General features: G+C 38.9%; 1 protein-coding gene across 4 annotated transcripts in view; it reads left to right on the forward strand.

Annotated features, from left to right (window-relative positions):
- The window catches only part of LOC133631543 (tropomyosin alpha-3 chain-like), a 37,467-nt gene extending 30,435 nt beyond the window's left edge, over nt 1-7,032 (forward strand). For 2 of the 4 annotated variants that reach the window (XM_062023842.1, XM_062023844.1), the window contains 6 exons: nt 3,231-3,348; nt 3,423-3,493; nt 3,584-3,659; nt 5,971-6,033; nt 6,177-6,246; nt 6,384-6,602. In XM_062023842.1, the coding sequence (XP_061879826.1) occupies nt 3,231-3,348; nt 3,423-3,493; nt 3,584-3,659; nt 5,971-6,033; nt 6,177-6,246; nt 6,384-6,466 (481 nt within the window). In that variant the 3' untranslated portion in view covers nt 6,467-6,602. Of the gene's footprint in view, nt 1-3,230; nt 3,349-3,422; nt 3,494-3,583; nt 3,660-5,970; nt 6,034-6,176; nt 6,247-6,383; nt 6,603-6,755 lie in introns of those variants that run through there. The other 2 variants (XM_062023841.1, XM_062023843.1) reach the window with 1 other exon arrangement.
- Nucleotides 7,033-17,500: the final 10,468 nt, after the last annotated feature.

The following is a 17,500-nucleotide window of genomic DNA, read 5'->3' on the forward strand; positions in this document are numbered from 1 at the left end:
GGGAGGTAATGGCTCCCATTTTTATAGTCTTTGGTATGACTCGGCCGGGGTTTTTAACTCACGACCTACTTGATCTCAGGGCGGAAACTCTAACCACTAGGCCACTAATACTGTGGTTTATTGATTCCAAAAGTTATATATCTTACCTTGTATCTATCCGTCCATCTATCTATCCGTTCATTTATCTACCAGGAAAGTTTTCGTAGCAGTAAGTGGATCCCATTCATTTACCATGAATTGATTTACTTGGACCCCGACTTAAACAAGTTGAAAAACTTATTCGGGTGTTACCATTTAGTGGTCAATTGTACAGAATATGTACTGTACTATGCAATCTACTAATAAAAGTTTCAATCAATCGATCAATCCCTATTACACCTGCTCAGTGGCCTAGTGGTTAGAGGGTCGGTTCTGAGATCGGTAGGTCTTGAGTTCAAACCCCCGGCCGAGTCATACCAAAGACTATAAAAATGGGACCCATTACCTCCCTGCTTGGCACTCAGCATCAAGGGCTGGAATTGGGGGTTAAATCACCAAAAATGATTCCCGGGCGCGGCCACCGCTGCTGCTCACTGCTCCCCTCACCTCCCAGGGTGGTGAACAAGGGGATGGGTCAAGTACAGAGGACACATTTCGCCACACCTAGTGTGTGTGTGACAATCATTGGTACTTTAACTATTAGAAATTGTCGCGTTTATCTCTCTGTCTGTTTAGCTAGCTTGTAGGGATTTGAGTCTTACAATAATGACGATTCTCAATCCAACACAATTCTGGATTGAAACTGATTCTGAAAATATATTCTTTGGCATATAAAAAAGGTAGAAGTATCTATCTAGCTCACACTGCTTTGCTGCCATAGATGTAAAATATGTCAGTGCTCTGTAGCAACCATGATAAGCGACGTGCCTACATGGCGGCCATCTTGGTGGGGGCCAGTTTCCCCATTTAAGGTATATTGAAAATAAATCATAACTTGCTTAATTCTCAATCGATTTACATGCTTACATACTTTGATAGCAATGTAAAAATGTGTGTTATTAATACAGTTTATTAAAAAAAAAAAAAATATGAAAGATTATTGCTAGTTTTCTTTTTTTCATATTTTTCCACTGTATGCAGCACGTGTTGCCATCATATTTTTTTAAAAACATAATCGTATTGTTTTATGTATCGAAGTGAAGTTTACGTGTTGGCTCGTATTAAAATGTGATTTCAAGCAAGGTTATTTGCCCCAGAAAGCGTCAATGCATTCAAAAAAGAAGTCAACAAAGACTGTCAGCCACCCGTAAACTTAAAGGACTAAACGTTGCACCTCACTTCCTGTTATTACTTTACCAAAGCATCGTTCAACCCATCCTTCTGTACTGTTCCGCATGTTTTTTCACTAGGCTTTCTGTAACCAACCGGACCAAACTCAGAATCAGAATCAGGTTCACAAACTAGGAATTTTTCTTGGTGCAATCGTGCAACATAGAACACATATAACACAGAATATGTAATAAAAAAGAGCTGTAACTGAGCTATCAGATCTCACACGCATTGCAAACATAGCAGCTAAAATCATCGGCCTACCCACACCCAACATTTCAGATCTAAACCACAGGTCTATCACTCGACTGGCAAACACAATAGTCCAGGATATGACTCACCCACTACACCAATACATCATTCCACTACCATCAGGGCACAGGTACAGGACTAGAGACGTCCGATAATATCGGCCGATAAATGCTTTAAAATGTAATATCGGAAATTATTGGTATCCGTTTGAAAAAGTAAAATGTATGACTTTTTAAACCGCTGCTGTGTACATGGACGTAGAGAGAAGTACAGAGCGCCAATAAACCTTAAAGGCACTGCCTTTGCGTGGCGGCCCAATCACATAATATCTACGGCTTTTCACACACACAAGTGAATGCAAAGCGTACTTGGTCAACAGCCATACAGGTCACACTGAGGGTAGCCGTATAAACAACACTTTAACACTGTTACAAATATGCGCCACACTGTGAACCCACACCAAACAGGAATGACAAACACATTTCGGGAGAACATCCGCACCGTAACACAACATAAACACAACAGAACAAATACAGAACCCCTTGCAGCACTAACTCTTCCGGGACGCTACAATATACACCCCCCGCTACCCCAAACCCCGCCCTCCCAACCCCGCCCGCCTCAACCTCCTCATGCTCTCTCAGGGAGAGCATGTCCCAAATTCCAAGCTGCTGTTTTGAGGCATGTTAAAAAAAAAATAATGCACTTTGTGACCGACTTTGAGGGCTCATAAAATCCAAACCGGAGCAGTAATTAAAACTCTTTCATCAACTTTTAATCAGAAGGGTTCAATCTCTCTCCTGTGCTAATTTGAAGCCGACACGACAAACGCGCTCAGAGGAGATAATGTTTGAAAAAAGGTGACTTTTATTTTGAAGGGGGAATTGCAAACTTCCTGTTGATTTTTGCTGGGGGTTGTCAGTGTATGAAATCTAGGTCTAAGTGAGACCTACATAGAGGTTTTTGTTTCATGTCTCTACGACATTCCTACTGGGAGTTAGAGGCAGTTTTGTCTGTGTTTTATTCCTAGGGGGCGCTAGAGCGCAATTTTGAGTTTTGGGGTTTGGTTTTTTGATTAGATCGCAATTTTTGCCAGTCCTGATGTGTGTGACTTTTGAAGCATGTTAAGGGGGTCAAATTACAGCTCAAAGAGGCGGCGGTATAATAATAAAACGCTAGAAATACAATAGGGTCCTCTGTCCCAAAGGGACATCGGTCCCTAAATATGGCAGTGCCATGTTGGCATTTTTTTCCCATAACTTGAGTTGATTTATTTTGGAAAACCTTGTTACATTGTTTAATGCATCTAGTGGGGCATCACAACAAAATTAGGCATAATAATGTGTTAATTCCACGACTGTATATATCGGTATCGGTTGATATCGGAATCTGTAATTAAGAGTTGGAAAATATCGGAATATCGGATATCGGCAAAAAAGCCATTATCGGACATCTCTATACAGAACTATCAAATTCCGGAGGGCCGACCTGTCTGACAAGCCTGTAAATGTGTTGGTCATGTATGATGTCTTTTTGTTATTTTTGTTCGTGATGTGTAATGTCTATTGTTTAAATGTACGGCAGTGAAAATTAATTTTCCCCAACGGGGGACCGAGAAATCTAAATCTAAATCTATATAACATGCAACGTGCATCTCTGCGGTCCTCCAGAGGCATGAAAGTGGTGGAGAACCGAGCCATGAAAGACGAGGAGAAGATGGAGATCCAGGAGCTGCAACTCAAAGAGGCCAAACACATTGCAGAGGAGTCCGACCGCAAATACGAGGAGGTCGGCACATTCCCGCCAAGCCTTGCCAAGCGCGGCCCGGGAGGAAGCTAATTGTGTTGTTGTGTGCTTCCCAGGTGGCTCGTAAGATGGTGATCCTTGAGAGCGACCTGGAGAGAGCAGAGGAGAGAGCGGAGGTGGCAGAACTGTAAGATATGAGGACTTCTTTACACGTTTAAGTGGTCCCGAGTTCATGTGCGACGGAGCCAATCACGGTGATTTATGTCGTTGCCGACAGGAAGTGTGGCGACCTGGAAGAAGAGCTGAAGAACGTCACCAACAACTTGAAGTCTCTGGAGGCCCAGTCCGACAAGGCAAGTTGTTTATCCCCAGGTTCCACTACATTCTGGTGCAGAGCCAGATAGAATTACTGTCAGGTTCAAACATCCATGACATTTATCAAACAAGACAAGCAAGGAAATAAACAGAGACAGAATTCCATTTTGCTCAATTTGAGGAGAGACGTGTCGACCTGTAACCTCTTACAGTGTCACCCACGCTCTGGCGAAAGATTGTACGCCAACTCTTTTTATTTGGACTTTCCCTGTTTACATAACAGTTGTTTCTAAAGGAATGGGCGGTATGTAAACAGCCATTGTTTTCGGTCACATTAACACAAAATAAAAAGATGCCTCTGGCTTGGACTGGTCCTGGATCGAGCTTGGGCAGGTCTTGGATCAAAATAGATAGCCCCTCCCGTCTCTTCCCAGAGTACACAATGGAATTTTACAAGCCTTTAGCTTGGTACAACAAAGACAGCTTTCGTCTGTTCACTGGGAACTCAGAACGGAAAGTTGAGGAATTTCTTGTACTCCCGTCATCTTTTTATGCAGCCCTTTGAGACACTTTTGATTAAGGGCTATATAAATAAACTTTAATTGCTTGATTGATTTTCAGCGCCCAGATTTTTCAAACTAATCATCTATCAAAATGTTCTGCTCATTCATGACAAGTGGGCTGCTATTTTCCAAACGCTTCCAGGAATTCTACATTTTCCCGGGATTTTTTCCCCACATTTAAAATGAACGGGCAATTTTTCCAAAGTTCCTCATTTTCAACATTTCTCAACCGATTCAAAACGTTCCAAAGTCAAAATGCTACTTGCTAATGTTTTATATGCTAACGCTAGTGTGTTAGCTTTTCTTGTTAAATCATTTCGCAGGTATACACCTCAGTCATATGTTTTGGTACTTGACGCGGGCCGTTAGCATGCTAACGTTTTAGAAAATTTCGTACTTGGACACAACAGTCACATATATTGCAACTTGACACATGCTGTAAGCATGTTAACGTTAGCATGCTAATATTATCTTTTCTGGCAAATTCTTCTTTGTCATTCGACCCATGTTAACTATTGGCATGCAAATGCTAGCATGCCAATATTTTTAGCTAAATTTACAGGTATACACCCCAGTCACATATCTTGTTAATTGTCCCATGTTAAGTGTTAACATTCTAGCGTTAGCATGGTAGTTAATATCACACATTTTGTAGGTATACGTCTCAGTCATATAAATGTTAACCGTTAGCATTCTAACGATATCATGCTATCTTTTTGGCCAATGTTGCAGGTAGACATCTTGAAGTCCTATACGTTGACACATGACGAATGGTAACAGTTAGCAATTCAGTTCGACTTCGGTATTTCAGCATTCACACACATTTCTACCTAAATGTCATTTTCGAGGAAATTAATGCGATCGCCCACTCAAAATAATCCGCAAAGTCAAAATTCAACAGCGAAGGGCAGTAACGAGCTACATTTGCCAGTAGCTAGGCGGTAGCTTAGCTACTTTTTTTGAACGTGTAGCTTTTCCTGTAGCGTAGCTATTTTTAGACCCCCATGTAGCTTGTAGCTTACATCAAAGAGAGAAAATTGACTTTGATTGATTGATTGCAACTTTTATTAGTAGATTGCACAGTACAGTACATATATTCCGTACAATTGGCCACTAAATGGTAACACCCGAATACGTTTTTCAACTTGTTTAAGTCGGGGTCCACGTTAATCAATTCATGGTACAAATGGATACTATTTGTACCCTGCGAATCCAGGCCAAAGAAATACGGAGAAAATACAATGACCTGGATGAACGAGAACATCCATACGTAGGGAGAAGATCCATTATGATCGGTTGGCGTTCGTAACATTATGGACTGACCAGGGTACGGTTGCTCTGGCAGAATCGCATGACAGACTGATAGAAATAACGTGGGTCGTCATATGAAGTGCTGCTCGCCCCAGGAAGCAAACTGTAGAATCCTGTCCACCCCTTGCTGAACTTTTAAGTCTGTGACTTTGAACCAGGTAACAATGCTCGGTAACATTTGGCCCATCACTAGTTTTACATTTTCTCAGAAGAGTTGAGGTTCCCTTTTTGCACGATGGTAACCACGAGTCAAAAATGGTGCGATCTTACGTTAAGTCAGTCATATTGTACATCTTGACTTACGTGTTTTTAACATTTTAAACAAGGAGTTAGCAAGACAGAGATCCTTTTTTTACGTTTTGTGAGTGGCTTCAACCATTGGCTCGTTCTTCTCTCTTTCAGAAATAATTATGTTCTGATGCCAACATTTTCTGCATGGTAACCGTCTTGTGTTGCTGTCTTTTCTGTTCTCTAGTACTCGGAGAAGGAAGACAGGTATGAGGAGGAAATCAAGGTCCTGAATGACAGACTTAAGGAGGTAAGGGAATGTTCCAGTCTTCTAAGTAAGGGGTCCCCAACCCTTTTTTTTTAGTCTGTTCTGGTCCAGCCGGTTGGGGACCACGGTTCTAAGTGATGCTCCTTGTCTCATCAAACCCCAATCTTCTTCCCTCCGTCCCAAAGGCGGAAACCCGTGCAGAATTCGCAGAAAGATCAGTGGCCAAGCTGGAAAAGACCATAGATGACCTGGAAGGTACGCCTCTCCTTTTGTCTTTTGCTCTATAAGTTGTCATCACTTTTTCCGCCCTCCGAACCTGACCTGTCTTTCCTTCTTTTTCCTCCGCCTTTCCTCCTTGATCTCGTTCTCCTTTCCTGCCCTCTCACCTGCAGACGAACTGTACAATCAGAAGCTGAAGTACAAGGCTATCAGCGAGGAGCTGGACCATGCCCTCAATGATATGACCTCCTTGTAAAATCCCCTTTTAGGCTGCTCGGCTTTCACTTTCAATCTCGTCTCCCTGCCTGGTGGGAAGCTCTTTTCTCTCTCTTATAGCTTTTTTCCCCCCCCTCCCCTGACCCTCAAAGCGCAATAAAGATTCTTCCATTTTACTCTTTTCCTGGTCTTGCTTTGCTTCTCGCACTACTTTCTTGACTTGATTCCGTCAAGTAATTCACCTTACTTGACTCTTAGAACATCATTGACTTTTGTGCTGTTGCATTTTATATATCTGACGCCGTCTTTTTTTGTTTATTTAATTGCAGAGAATTTATCGCATGCAAAAGAGGAAAACGTAGGAATGCACCAAGTCCTGGACCAAACACTGCAGGAGCTCAATAGCTTGTAAACATGCACAAGAAGCCGCAGTACTCATGTCAAAGATTCAGTATATCCTGCCATTCTTTTTTAGCCTAACAACAACACATCTAGTCATTTTTATATATTTATGGTTCTTTGTTTTCTCCCCCTTTTTTTATAATGGTTTTTGGGTCCATGATATTAAATTTCGGTGCACAAATAAACACAAATAAAACCTGACAATGATGACAATCACGCTGCTTGTTTTATTATCAGATATTTTATTATACTTGGAAGAGGTAATAAACTTCAATTTGGACGCAGACTCATCATAAGTACTCGTAAATGCACTGTGTGGTGAGTAGAACATGAGTAAGGGGTATTATTAGTTCAACTAAAGACTTGATTATTCAACAGGCTCAGTGCAAACCTCAAGAGAGCTTCATGTTGACAAAATATTGTAGGCTGTTATTGTTCATAATAAGCATCGGGTTATTAAGACACAATCTATAGGTTAAAGTTTGATGTGTTCAAACTTTTTCCATAGACGGACCCTTGCTGAAAAATGGAAGGATGGTACATTTCAGTGTTTCTGACTGCCAAGATACCTGTGGCGGTGGGGGCGTGGCCACCATGACATCATCGAGTAATTTACTACAATGATTTGATTTTCTCTAAAAAGGCTCAAAAAAATTTATACTTACTAATTAATAACAGTTTTGTTTTAAACGTCCATCCATCCATCCACCCATCCATTTTACAATATAATTACAACACTTTATGTACATATTTATATACAGATTTGAACAATAAGTTATTCACTGAAATATATTTATTAATTGTGGTTCTTATAAAAAATATATCTTATAAAATATAAAAGCTAAAATGTCTCATAAAGCTCTGCCCCTTTAATTAGTGCATACTAAATAATTTAACTTTAGCCTACTACTACAACCATATTATTTACCAGCAACATAAAGTGAAACAGAGGCAGAGGTGTCCTGCCACAGTCAATAACAAATAAACAGAAAACAGTAGTGGTGGTAGATAGACACAGAGCTTCATCAAACATCTGATCCACTGAACAAAGAGCTCCAAAAATCTTGAACTTTAGACTGCCATCAGTTTTACTCCCTACACTTAACCATGTGTTTCCTACTGCCTGCAGACTTTGCACCTTTTGTTATATACACGTGTTGTGTTTGTAATATAAATACATTTAATAAAGTCAAATACAAATAAGGCAACAAGAGAAGTATCCTACACTTCTCTTTTGTAAAGTAAATCTGAACAGCCGATATGGGCATCTACATCAACTATAGGATTTGCCTGAGAAGCTGGAGAGGACAACAAAAAAAATATATATATATATATATTTTTTTTAAATTTGTGGCGGACGTAATTCTTTCGTGGCGGGCCGCCACAAATAAATGAATGTGTGGGAAACCCTGCATTTTGTGCATTAAAGATGCTAAAACCAATCCATAGGAGGTCAATGTATGTAGAGCTAACTGAACATAACATCTATAACAGGGTTCACCAATCTTTTTGACCTTGGGGGCCGCATCGGGTTAAAACAATTTGGCCGGGGGCCGGGCTGCATATTAGACTTAGACAAACTTTAATGATCCACAAGGGAAATTGCTCAACAGGAGTTCTTATATATATGTGTGTGTGTGTGTATATATATATATATATATATTCCTCGCGCACTAATTGACTGAAAGAGCGCGCACTTTGCCGATAATGTCACTTTATCGATGGAAAAATGCATTTTTAGGCAATGTGATTTTCCTGGACAGCTTTTTTGATTGATTGATTGAGAAGTTTATTGACATCTTTAAAGAATTGAATCCATGTAATGCTTTAAAAAGGCAAATGGATGGCACAAAAAGCCAAAAGGCTTGTTGCCATTGTGGTCCATTAAATATTCATCACATTTGATACATTCAATAGTAAAAGATATATAACCTGTAACATGTATATAAAATTACGTTTAAAAAATGGATAAACGATGTACATATAGACAATATACATGTCAGGTGATTTGAAAAACAATACATACAAAAAATGGGAGAGGGGGTGGGGGGGTATATACACTATGTACAGTAGTAGACACCGAGAGTAGCAAGCGTTAGAAAATGGATTAGAAAGAGAAACAGATTTAAAAAAAATAATAATAATTTTTTATTTTTTTTTTAAAGTACATTGCTACCCACTGTGACTGAAATGTTATTATTATTTTACTTTAATTTTTTGTATTTTTTTTTTTGGAGGGCGGGGACTAAACAAGTGTCTGTTTTCTCAGTACCTGTATTATGATTTCCCTATCAAATGAATAAAAAATAAAAAAAATTTTTTAGACTTAAGACTTCCCATGGGCCGGATTTTGGACACTGACTTACAATTTAGCTCTGTGTCCCGGAAACTGTAATAGCTAATGACGATGAATCCATTGAAACCGATCGTTCTTCGCCACATCGCGCTTCAAATATTGCGGAAGAATATTCTACATATTTTTGTCCTAAATTGAATGTGTGGTGTTCGGGTCTGTGGGACCCGTTTTAATTTTTTATTAAAAGAAAAATGATACAATTAATTAATTTTTCAAACTGAGACACACTGACTTTGGCTCATTTTCTGTGAAGAACATATATCAGAATACATATTTAATGACCACACACCATACACCCCCCTACACATTTCTATTACATATAAGATGTCCGGGTCCACTGGGCTAATAGAAGAGTGGAAATTGATGTTCTGTGTACCACACACACACACACACACACACACACACACACACACACACACACACACACACACACACACACACACACACACACACACACACACACACACACACACACACACACACACACACACACAGCAGGCCTAGACAGGAGGAGGACAGAGTGTAGGTACACAGAACATCAGAGGGTCAAATGTGCGAGAAAATGAGAGCAGACAGTGTTGGTAATAAATGTTGCAACCTTGTGTGGGAACCGCAGGTGCAGAAACACAAAAGAAGAATCCCTGTGGGATGCAGAAACTGGCAGAGACATTTTCCGTGCAACGTTCATTTTTTCGGCAATGGACGTCCAGTGGATCTAACATAATAGTGTGAGAGACCAGTCCATAGTGGATCTAACATAATAGTGTGAGAGTCCAGTCCATAGTGGATCTAACATAATAGTGTGAGAGTCCAGTCCATAGTGGATCTAACATAATAGTGTGAGAGTCCAGTCCATAGTGGATCTAACATAATAGTGTGAGAGTCCAGTCCATAGTGGATCTAACATAATAGTGTGAGAGTCCAGTCCATAGTGGATCTAACATAATAGTGTGAGAGACCAGTCCATAGTGGATCTAACATAATAGTGTGAGAGTCCAGTCCATAGTGGATCTAACATAATAGTGTGAGAGTCCAGTCCATAGTGGATCTAACATAATAGTGTGAGGGTCCAGTCCATAGTGGATCTAACATAATATTGTGAGAGTCCAGTCCATAGTGGATCTAACATAATAGTGTGAGAGTCCAGTCCATAGTGGATCTAACATAATAGTGTGAGAGTCCAGTCCATAGTGGATCTAACATAATAGTGTGAGGGTCCAGTCCATAGTGGATCTAACATAATATTGTGAGAGTCCAGTCCATGGTGGATCTAACATAATAGTGTGAGAGTCCAGTCCATGGTGGATCTAACATAATAGTGTGAGAGACCAGTCCATAGTGGATCTAACATAATAGTGTGAGAGTCCAGTCCATAGTGGATCTAACATAATAGTGTGAGAGTCCAGTCCATAGTGGATCTAACATAATAGTGTGAGGGTCCAGTCCATAGTGGATCTAACATAATATTGTGAGAGTCCAGTCCATAGTGGATCTAACATAATAGTGTGAGAGACCAGTCCATAGTGGATATAACATAATAGTGTGAGAGACCAGTCCATAGTGGATCTAACATAATAGTGTGAGAGACCAGTCCATAGTGGATCTAACATAATAGTGTGAGAGACCAGTCCATAGTGGATCTAACATAATAGTGTGAGAGTCCAGTCCATAGTGGATCTAACATAATAGTGTGAGGGTCCAGTCCATAGTGGATCTAACATAATAGTGTGAGAGTCCAGTCCATAGTGGATCTAACATAATATTGTGAGAGTCCAGTCCATAGTGGATCTAACATAATAGTGTGAAAGTCCAGTACATAGTGGATCTAACATAATAGTGTGAGAGTCCAGTCCATAGTGGATCTAACATAATATTGTGAGGGTCCAGTACATAGTGGATCTAACATAATAGTGTGAAAGTCCAGTCCATAGTGGATCTAACATAATAGTGTGAGAGTCCAGTCCATAGTGGATCTAACATAATATTGTGAGGGTCCAGTACATAGTGGATCTAACATAATAGTGTGAGAGTCCAGTCCATAGTGGATCTAACATAATATTGTGAGGGTCCAGTACATAGTGGATCTAACATAATATTGTGAGAGTCCAGTCCATAGTGGATCTAACATAATATTGTGAGAGTCCAGTCCATAGTGGATCTAACATAATAGTGTGAAAGTCCAGTACATAGTGGATCTAACATAATAGTGTGAGAGTCCAGTCCATAGTGGATCTAACATAATATTGTGAGGGTCCAGTACATAGTGGATCTAACATAATAGTGTGAAAGTCCAGTCCATAGTGGATCTAACATAATAGTGTGAGAGTCCAGTCCATAGTGGATCTAACATAATATTGTGAGGGTCCAGTACATAGTGGATCTAACATAATATTGTGAGAGTCCAGTCCATAGTGGATCTAACATAATAGTGTGAGAGTCCAGTCCATAGTGGATCTAACATAATAGTGTGAGAGTCCAGTCCATAGTGGATCTAACATAATAGTTAGAGTCCAGTCCATAGTGGATCTAACATAATAGTGTGAGAGTCCAGTCCATAGTGGATCTAACATAATAGTGTGAGAGTCCAGTCCATAGTGGATCTAACATAATATTGTGAGAGTCCAGTCCATAGTGGATCTAACATAATAGTGTGAGAGTCCAGTCCATAGTGGATCTAACATAATAGTGTAAGAGTCCAGTCCATAGTGGATCTAACATAATAGTAAGAGTCCAGTCCATAGTGGATCTAACATAATAGTGAGAGTCCAGTCCATAGTGGGGCCAAGGCTACTATAAAACAAGGAAACAAAGTGACTATATGGGTGTTATTTCATGTTTAGAGGGCTCTGATTAGTTAATAAACACATTTAAAATACCGTAAACCACAGGTGTCAAACTCAAGGCCCGGGGGCCAGTTCTGGCCTGCCACATTATTCTATGTGACCCGCGAAAGCCTGGAAAAAAATGGGTTTCAATGAAATACTTATTTTTTTACTTTTTACTTTTTTTACTAAATGCATTTGTTCTTTCAATTTTGACTGAAATTTTTTTTTTTAATTTTTTTATTTCTTTTTGTCCTGAAAAAATGAATTTTTTAAACTTTAATATCATCTGACCATGCCAATTATATTATTATATACTGTATTGCAAAACTATTATTGTGAGATAAAAACAAATAATTCAATATCTGCTTGTCATGTTTATTTATGATTTTAAAGCAAGTAACAAAAAGAAAAATCTAATAATCAAATGCAAACACATTTCGATTAATCATGATTAATCACAGGCTATGACCCGCATGCATAATGTAAATAAATTTGAAAGAAGCCATTACTGCGATGTGGCCCTCAATAAAAATGAGTTTGACACCCCTGCCTTGAACAGTTTTATGCTTTAACTATGAACATATTCGATTTATTAACAATTATCCTACTTTGCGGTTAGGCCTGGAACCAATTAGCCGCGATAAACAAAAGACAACCCCATGCCCCCCGTACTTGTATGGTGCCCAGTCCAGAATTTACTCTGCCTCTCGCACCAAAAACCATAGCTGGGACAGACTCTAGCTCACCCTTTACCCCCATGACGAATCACAATATAGATATTGGATGGTAGTATAATGGCAAGGATAGTTTTAAGTTTATCTCAGTTGACTTGCTATCATATCAATAAATCATATTACCTTACATAATACTGTGTTTAGAGTGTCCGCCCTGAGATCGGTAGGTCGTGAGTTCAAACCCCGGCCGAGTCATACCAAAGACTATAAAAATTGGACCCATTAACTCCCTGCTTGGCACTCAGCATCGAGGGTTGGAATTGTGGGTTAAATCACCAAAATGATTCCCGAGAGCAGCCACCGCTGCTGCTCACTTCTCCCCTCACCTCCTAGGGCAGGGGTCACCAACCTTTTTGAAACCAAGAGCTACTTCTTGGGTACTGATTAATGCGAAGGGCTACCAGTTTGATACACACTTAAATAAATTGCCAGAAATAGCCAATTTGCTCAATTTACCTTTAACTCTATGTTATTATTAATAATTAATGATATTTACTCTTAATTGAACGGTTTAAAAGACGAGAAAACACGATAAAAATGACAATTAAATTTTGAAACATAGTTTATCTTCAATTTCGACTCTTTAAAATTCAAAATTCAACCGAAAAAAAGAAGAGAAAAACTAGCTAATATGAATCTTTTTGAAAAAATTAAAAAAAGAATTTATAGAACATCATTAGTAATTTTTCCTGATTAAGATTAATTTTAGAATTTTGATGACATGTTTAAAATAGGTTAAAATCCAATCTACACTTTGTTAGAATATATAACAAATTGGACCAAGCTATATTTCTAACAAAGACAAGTCATTATTTCTTCTAGATTTTCCAGAACAAAAAATTTAAAATAAATTCAAAAGACTTTGAAATAAGATTTAAATTTGATTCTACAGATTTTGTAGATTTGCCAGAATAATTTTTTTGAATTTTAATCATGATAAGTTTGAAGAAATATTTCACAAGTCTTCTTCGTCGAAAAAACAGAAGCTAAAATGAAGAATTAAATTAAAATGTATTTGTTATTCTTTACAACAACAAAAATTAATTTACTTGAACATTGATTTAAATTGTCAGGAAAGAAGAGGAAGGAATTTAAAAGGTAAAAAGGTATATGTGTTTAAAAATCCTAAAATCATTTTTAGGGTTGTATTTTTTCTCTAAAATTGTCTTTCTGAAAGTTATAAGAAGCAAAGTAAAAAAATTAATGAATTTATTTAAACAAGTGAAGACCAAGTCTTTAAAATATTTTCCTGGATTTTCGAATTCTATTTGAGTTTTGTCTCTCTTAGAATTAAAAATGTCAGGCAAAGCGAGACCAGCTTGCTAGTAAATAAATAAAATTTAAAAAATAGAGGCAGCTCACTGGTAAGTGCTGCTATTTGAGCTATTTTTAGAACAGACCAGCGGGCTACTCATCTGGTCCTTACGGGCTACCTGGTGCCCGCGGGCACCGCGTTGGTGACCCCTGTCCTAGGGGGTGGAACAAGTCAAATGCAGAGGTTAATTTCACCACACCTAGTGTGCGTGACTATCAGTTGTACTGTCGACGTATTCGTTTAATCTGGAGCCAGAAGATGTTTAAAGAGGACACAATGCATAAACTTAAAATCAGAAATATTTATTCCCTATTTGATACAATTCTAATACAATTTGTCTGAGCGCTATCTGTCCCTAGTAGCATTCAACACGGCGACTTACACAGCGCTCTTACAATATATATATCACAGTGTATAAATATGCAATGAGGTGTCTGCTTCCAGACGTGGAATCTTCCTCTGCCTTCTCCTTCCTGGACTACGACTTTATATCTGGTGTTGTCCTTCAGACCTCGGCAAAGAAGCCACGTCAAAGTTAAAGTACCAATGATTGTGACGAAATTATTCTCTGTATTTGACTCATCACCCTTGATCACCCCCTGGGAGGTGAGGGGAGCAGTGAGCAGCAGCGGTGGCCGCGCCCGGGAATCATTTTTGGTGATTTAACCCCCAATTCCAACCCTTGATGCTGAGTGTCAAGCAGGGAGACAATGGCTCCCATTTTTAGTCTTTGGTATGACTCGTGGCAAGAATGTGGCCGATAAGAGTGAATGTGCATAGACATGAACTTAGACCCAGTTTCAACTGAAACTCAGAACATATGGTTAGTTGCACGGCCTATTCTAAGCATATCTATACCAGTGGCCGGCCGTGCGTTTCCCACCTAGGCCTTCAGTGAAGTCTGACGTCAAAGATTACCTCTCAAAATACCATAATGGATGTCACCACATGACCATTGCTGAAGAAATACTATACAGGAACTCATTTACGCACTACTGGGCATGGTACAAAATGGGTTATTTTCTGGCGCATTTAAAAATCAATAAACCCGCATCAGCAATTAAAACATATCTTATGTGGTGCTGTCAAAATTAAAATTGCAAAAAAACATATTAAACGTGAAAAAATAGAGAAATAAAATATCTGAACTCACATTTTATCGGCAGCTGAGCTAGTTTCCAGGGTTGGCCGACATCGTCTCACTAGAGCAGTGGTTCTTAACCTTGTTGGAGGTACCGAACCCCACCAGTTTCATATGCGCATTCACCCAACCCTTCTTTAGTGAAAAATAAAATGTTGTTTTTTTTCAAATTCAAGACAAAATTATATGTTTTTGGTAACACTTAAGTATGGGGAACATATTCTAAGTAACAAAGACTTAATTTAGAGTTTTTTTGGACACCAGGGGAACAAATTCTAAGTAACAAAGACTTAATTTAGAGTTTTTTGGACACTAGGGGAACATATTTTAAGTAACAAAGCCTTAATTTAGAGTTTTTTGGACACTAGGGGAACATATTCTAAGTAACAAAGACTTAATTTAGAGTTTTTTGGACACTAGGGGAACATATTCTAAGTAACAAAGACTTAATTTAGAGTTTTTTGGACACTAGGGGAACATATTCTAAGTAACAAAGACTTAATTTAGAGTTTTTTTGGACACCAGGGGAACATATTCTAAGTAAGAAAGACTTAATTTAGAGTTTTTTGGACACTAGGGGAACATATTCTAAGTAACAAAGACTTAATTTAGAGTTTTTTGGACACTAGGGGAACATATTCTAAGTAACAAAGACTTAATTTAGAGTTTTTTGGACACTAGGGGAACATATTCTAAGTAACAAAGACTTAATTTAGAGTTTTTTGGACACTAGGGGAACATATTCTAAGTAACAAAGACTTAATTTAGAGTTATTTGGTTAGGGTTAGGGTTAGGGTTAGAGGGTTAGGGCCAGGGTTAGAGGGTTAGGGTTATAATAAGGCCATACCGAATAAGGCATTAATAAGTACTTAATAATGACTAGTTAAGAGCCAATATGTTACTAATTTACATGTTAATAAACAACTAATTAATAGTGAATATGTTCCCCATACTAAAGTGTTACCATGTTTTATTACTGGTGCACAAAATGAAGCGTGCATGAACATCACCTTGTTCAAAGAACAAAACCAACACAGTGCATAAACTCACAACAAATTACACACCTGCAAATCAGTCTGACTTCTGCTGTTGCCGTATCCGTAATACGCCGATAGGGAGAAGTTTTTATTTACACGATGAGTTGGGTGTGTCTTGACCTCCGCCGAACCCCTGAGCCCGACTCACCGAACCCCTAGGGTTCCATCGAACCCAGGTTAAGAACCACTGATCTATTCTGAGAAAGTCATTTCCAGGAGTTATCTGACCCTCTGAGAAGTTTTACTAATGTTTTCCAATGTTGCAAAAATGTGTAGAATATTACATTTCAACATTTCTGTCAACGAAGATTTGCATCAGCCTGCGACACAGTCATTTTGATAGTAGGCTAATACAGCTAATTAGCCACTTACATCATGTGTTGCCATCATTATAAGACTTATATATAAGTCTTTAAATTTTTTGCGGCTCCAGGCTGATTACTTTTTTGTATTTGTGGTCCAATATGGCTCTTTCAACATTGTGGGTTGCCGACCCCTGGTCTAATCCAGTGTTTTTCAACCACTGTACCGCGGCACACTAGTGTGTCGTGGGAGATTATCTAATTTCACCTATTTGGTTTAAAAATATTTTTTGCAAACCAGTAATTATAGTCTGCAAATGATGTGTTGTTGTTGAGTGTCGGTGCTGTCTAGAGCTCGGTAGAGTAACCGTGTAATACTCTTCCATATCAGTAGGTGGCAGCAGGTAGCTAATTGCTTTGTAGATGTCGGAAACAGCGGGAGGCAGTGTGCAGGTAAAAAGGTGTCTAATGCTTAAACCAAAAATAAACAAAAGGTGAGTGCCCCTAAAAAAGGCATTGAAGCTTAGGGAAGGCTATGCAGAACCAAACTAAAACTGAACTGGCTACAAAGTAAACAAAAACAGAATGCTGGACGACAGCAAAGACTTACTGTGGAGCAGAGACGGCGTCCACAATGTACATCCAAACATGACATGACAACAATGTCCCCACAAAGAAAGATAAACACAACTGAAATATTCTTGATTGCTAAAACAAAGTAGATGCGGGAAGTATCGCTTTAAGGGAGACATGAAACTGCTACAGGAAAATACCAAAAAAAGAAGAGAAAAAGCCACCAAAATAGGAGCGCAAGACAAGAACTAAAGCACTACACACAGGAAAACAGCAAAAAAAACTCTAAATAAGTCATGGCGTGATGTGGCAGGTGGTGACAGTACACCTACTTTGAGACAAGAGCTATAGTGATGCATGCTTGGTTATGCTTTAAATTCATATCCAAC

This window comes from Entelurus aequoreus, linkage group LG16, assembly GCF_033978785.1.
Source record: "Entelurus aequoreus isolate RoL-2023_Sb linkage group LG16, RoL_Eaeq_v1.1, whole genome shotgun sequence".
Classification (NCBI taxonomy): Eukaryota; Metazoa; Chordata; class Actinopteri; order Syngnathiformes; family Syngnathidae; genus Entelurus; species Entelurus aequoreus.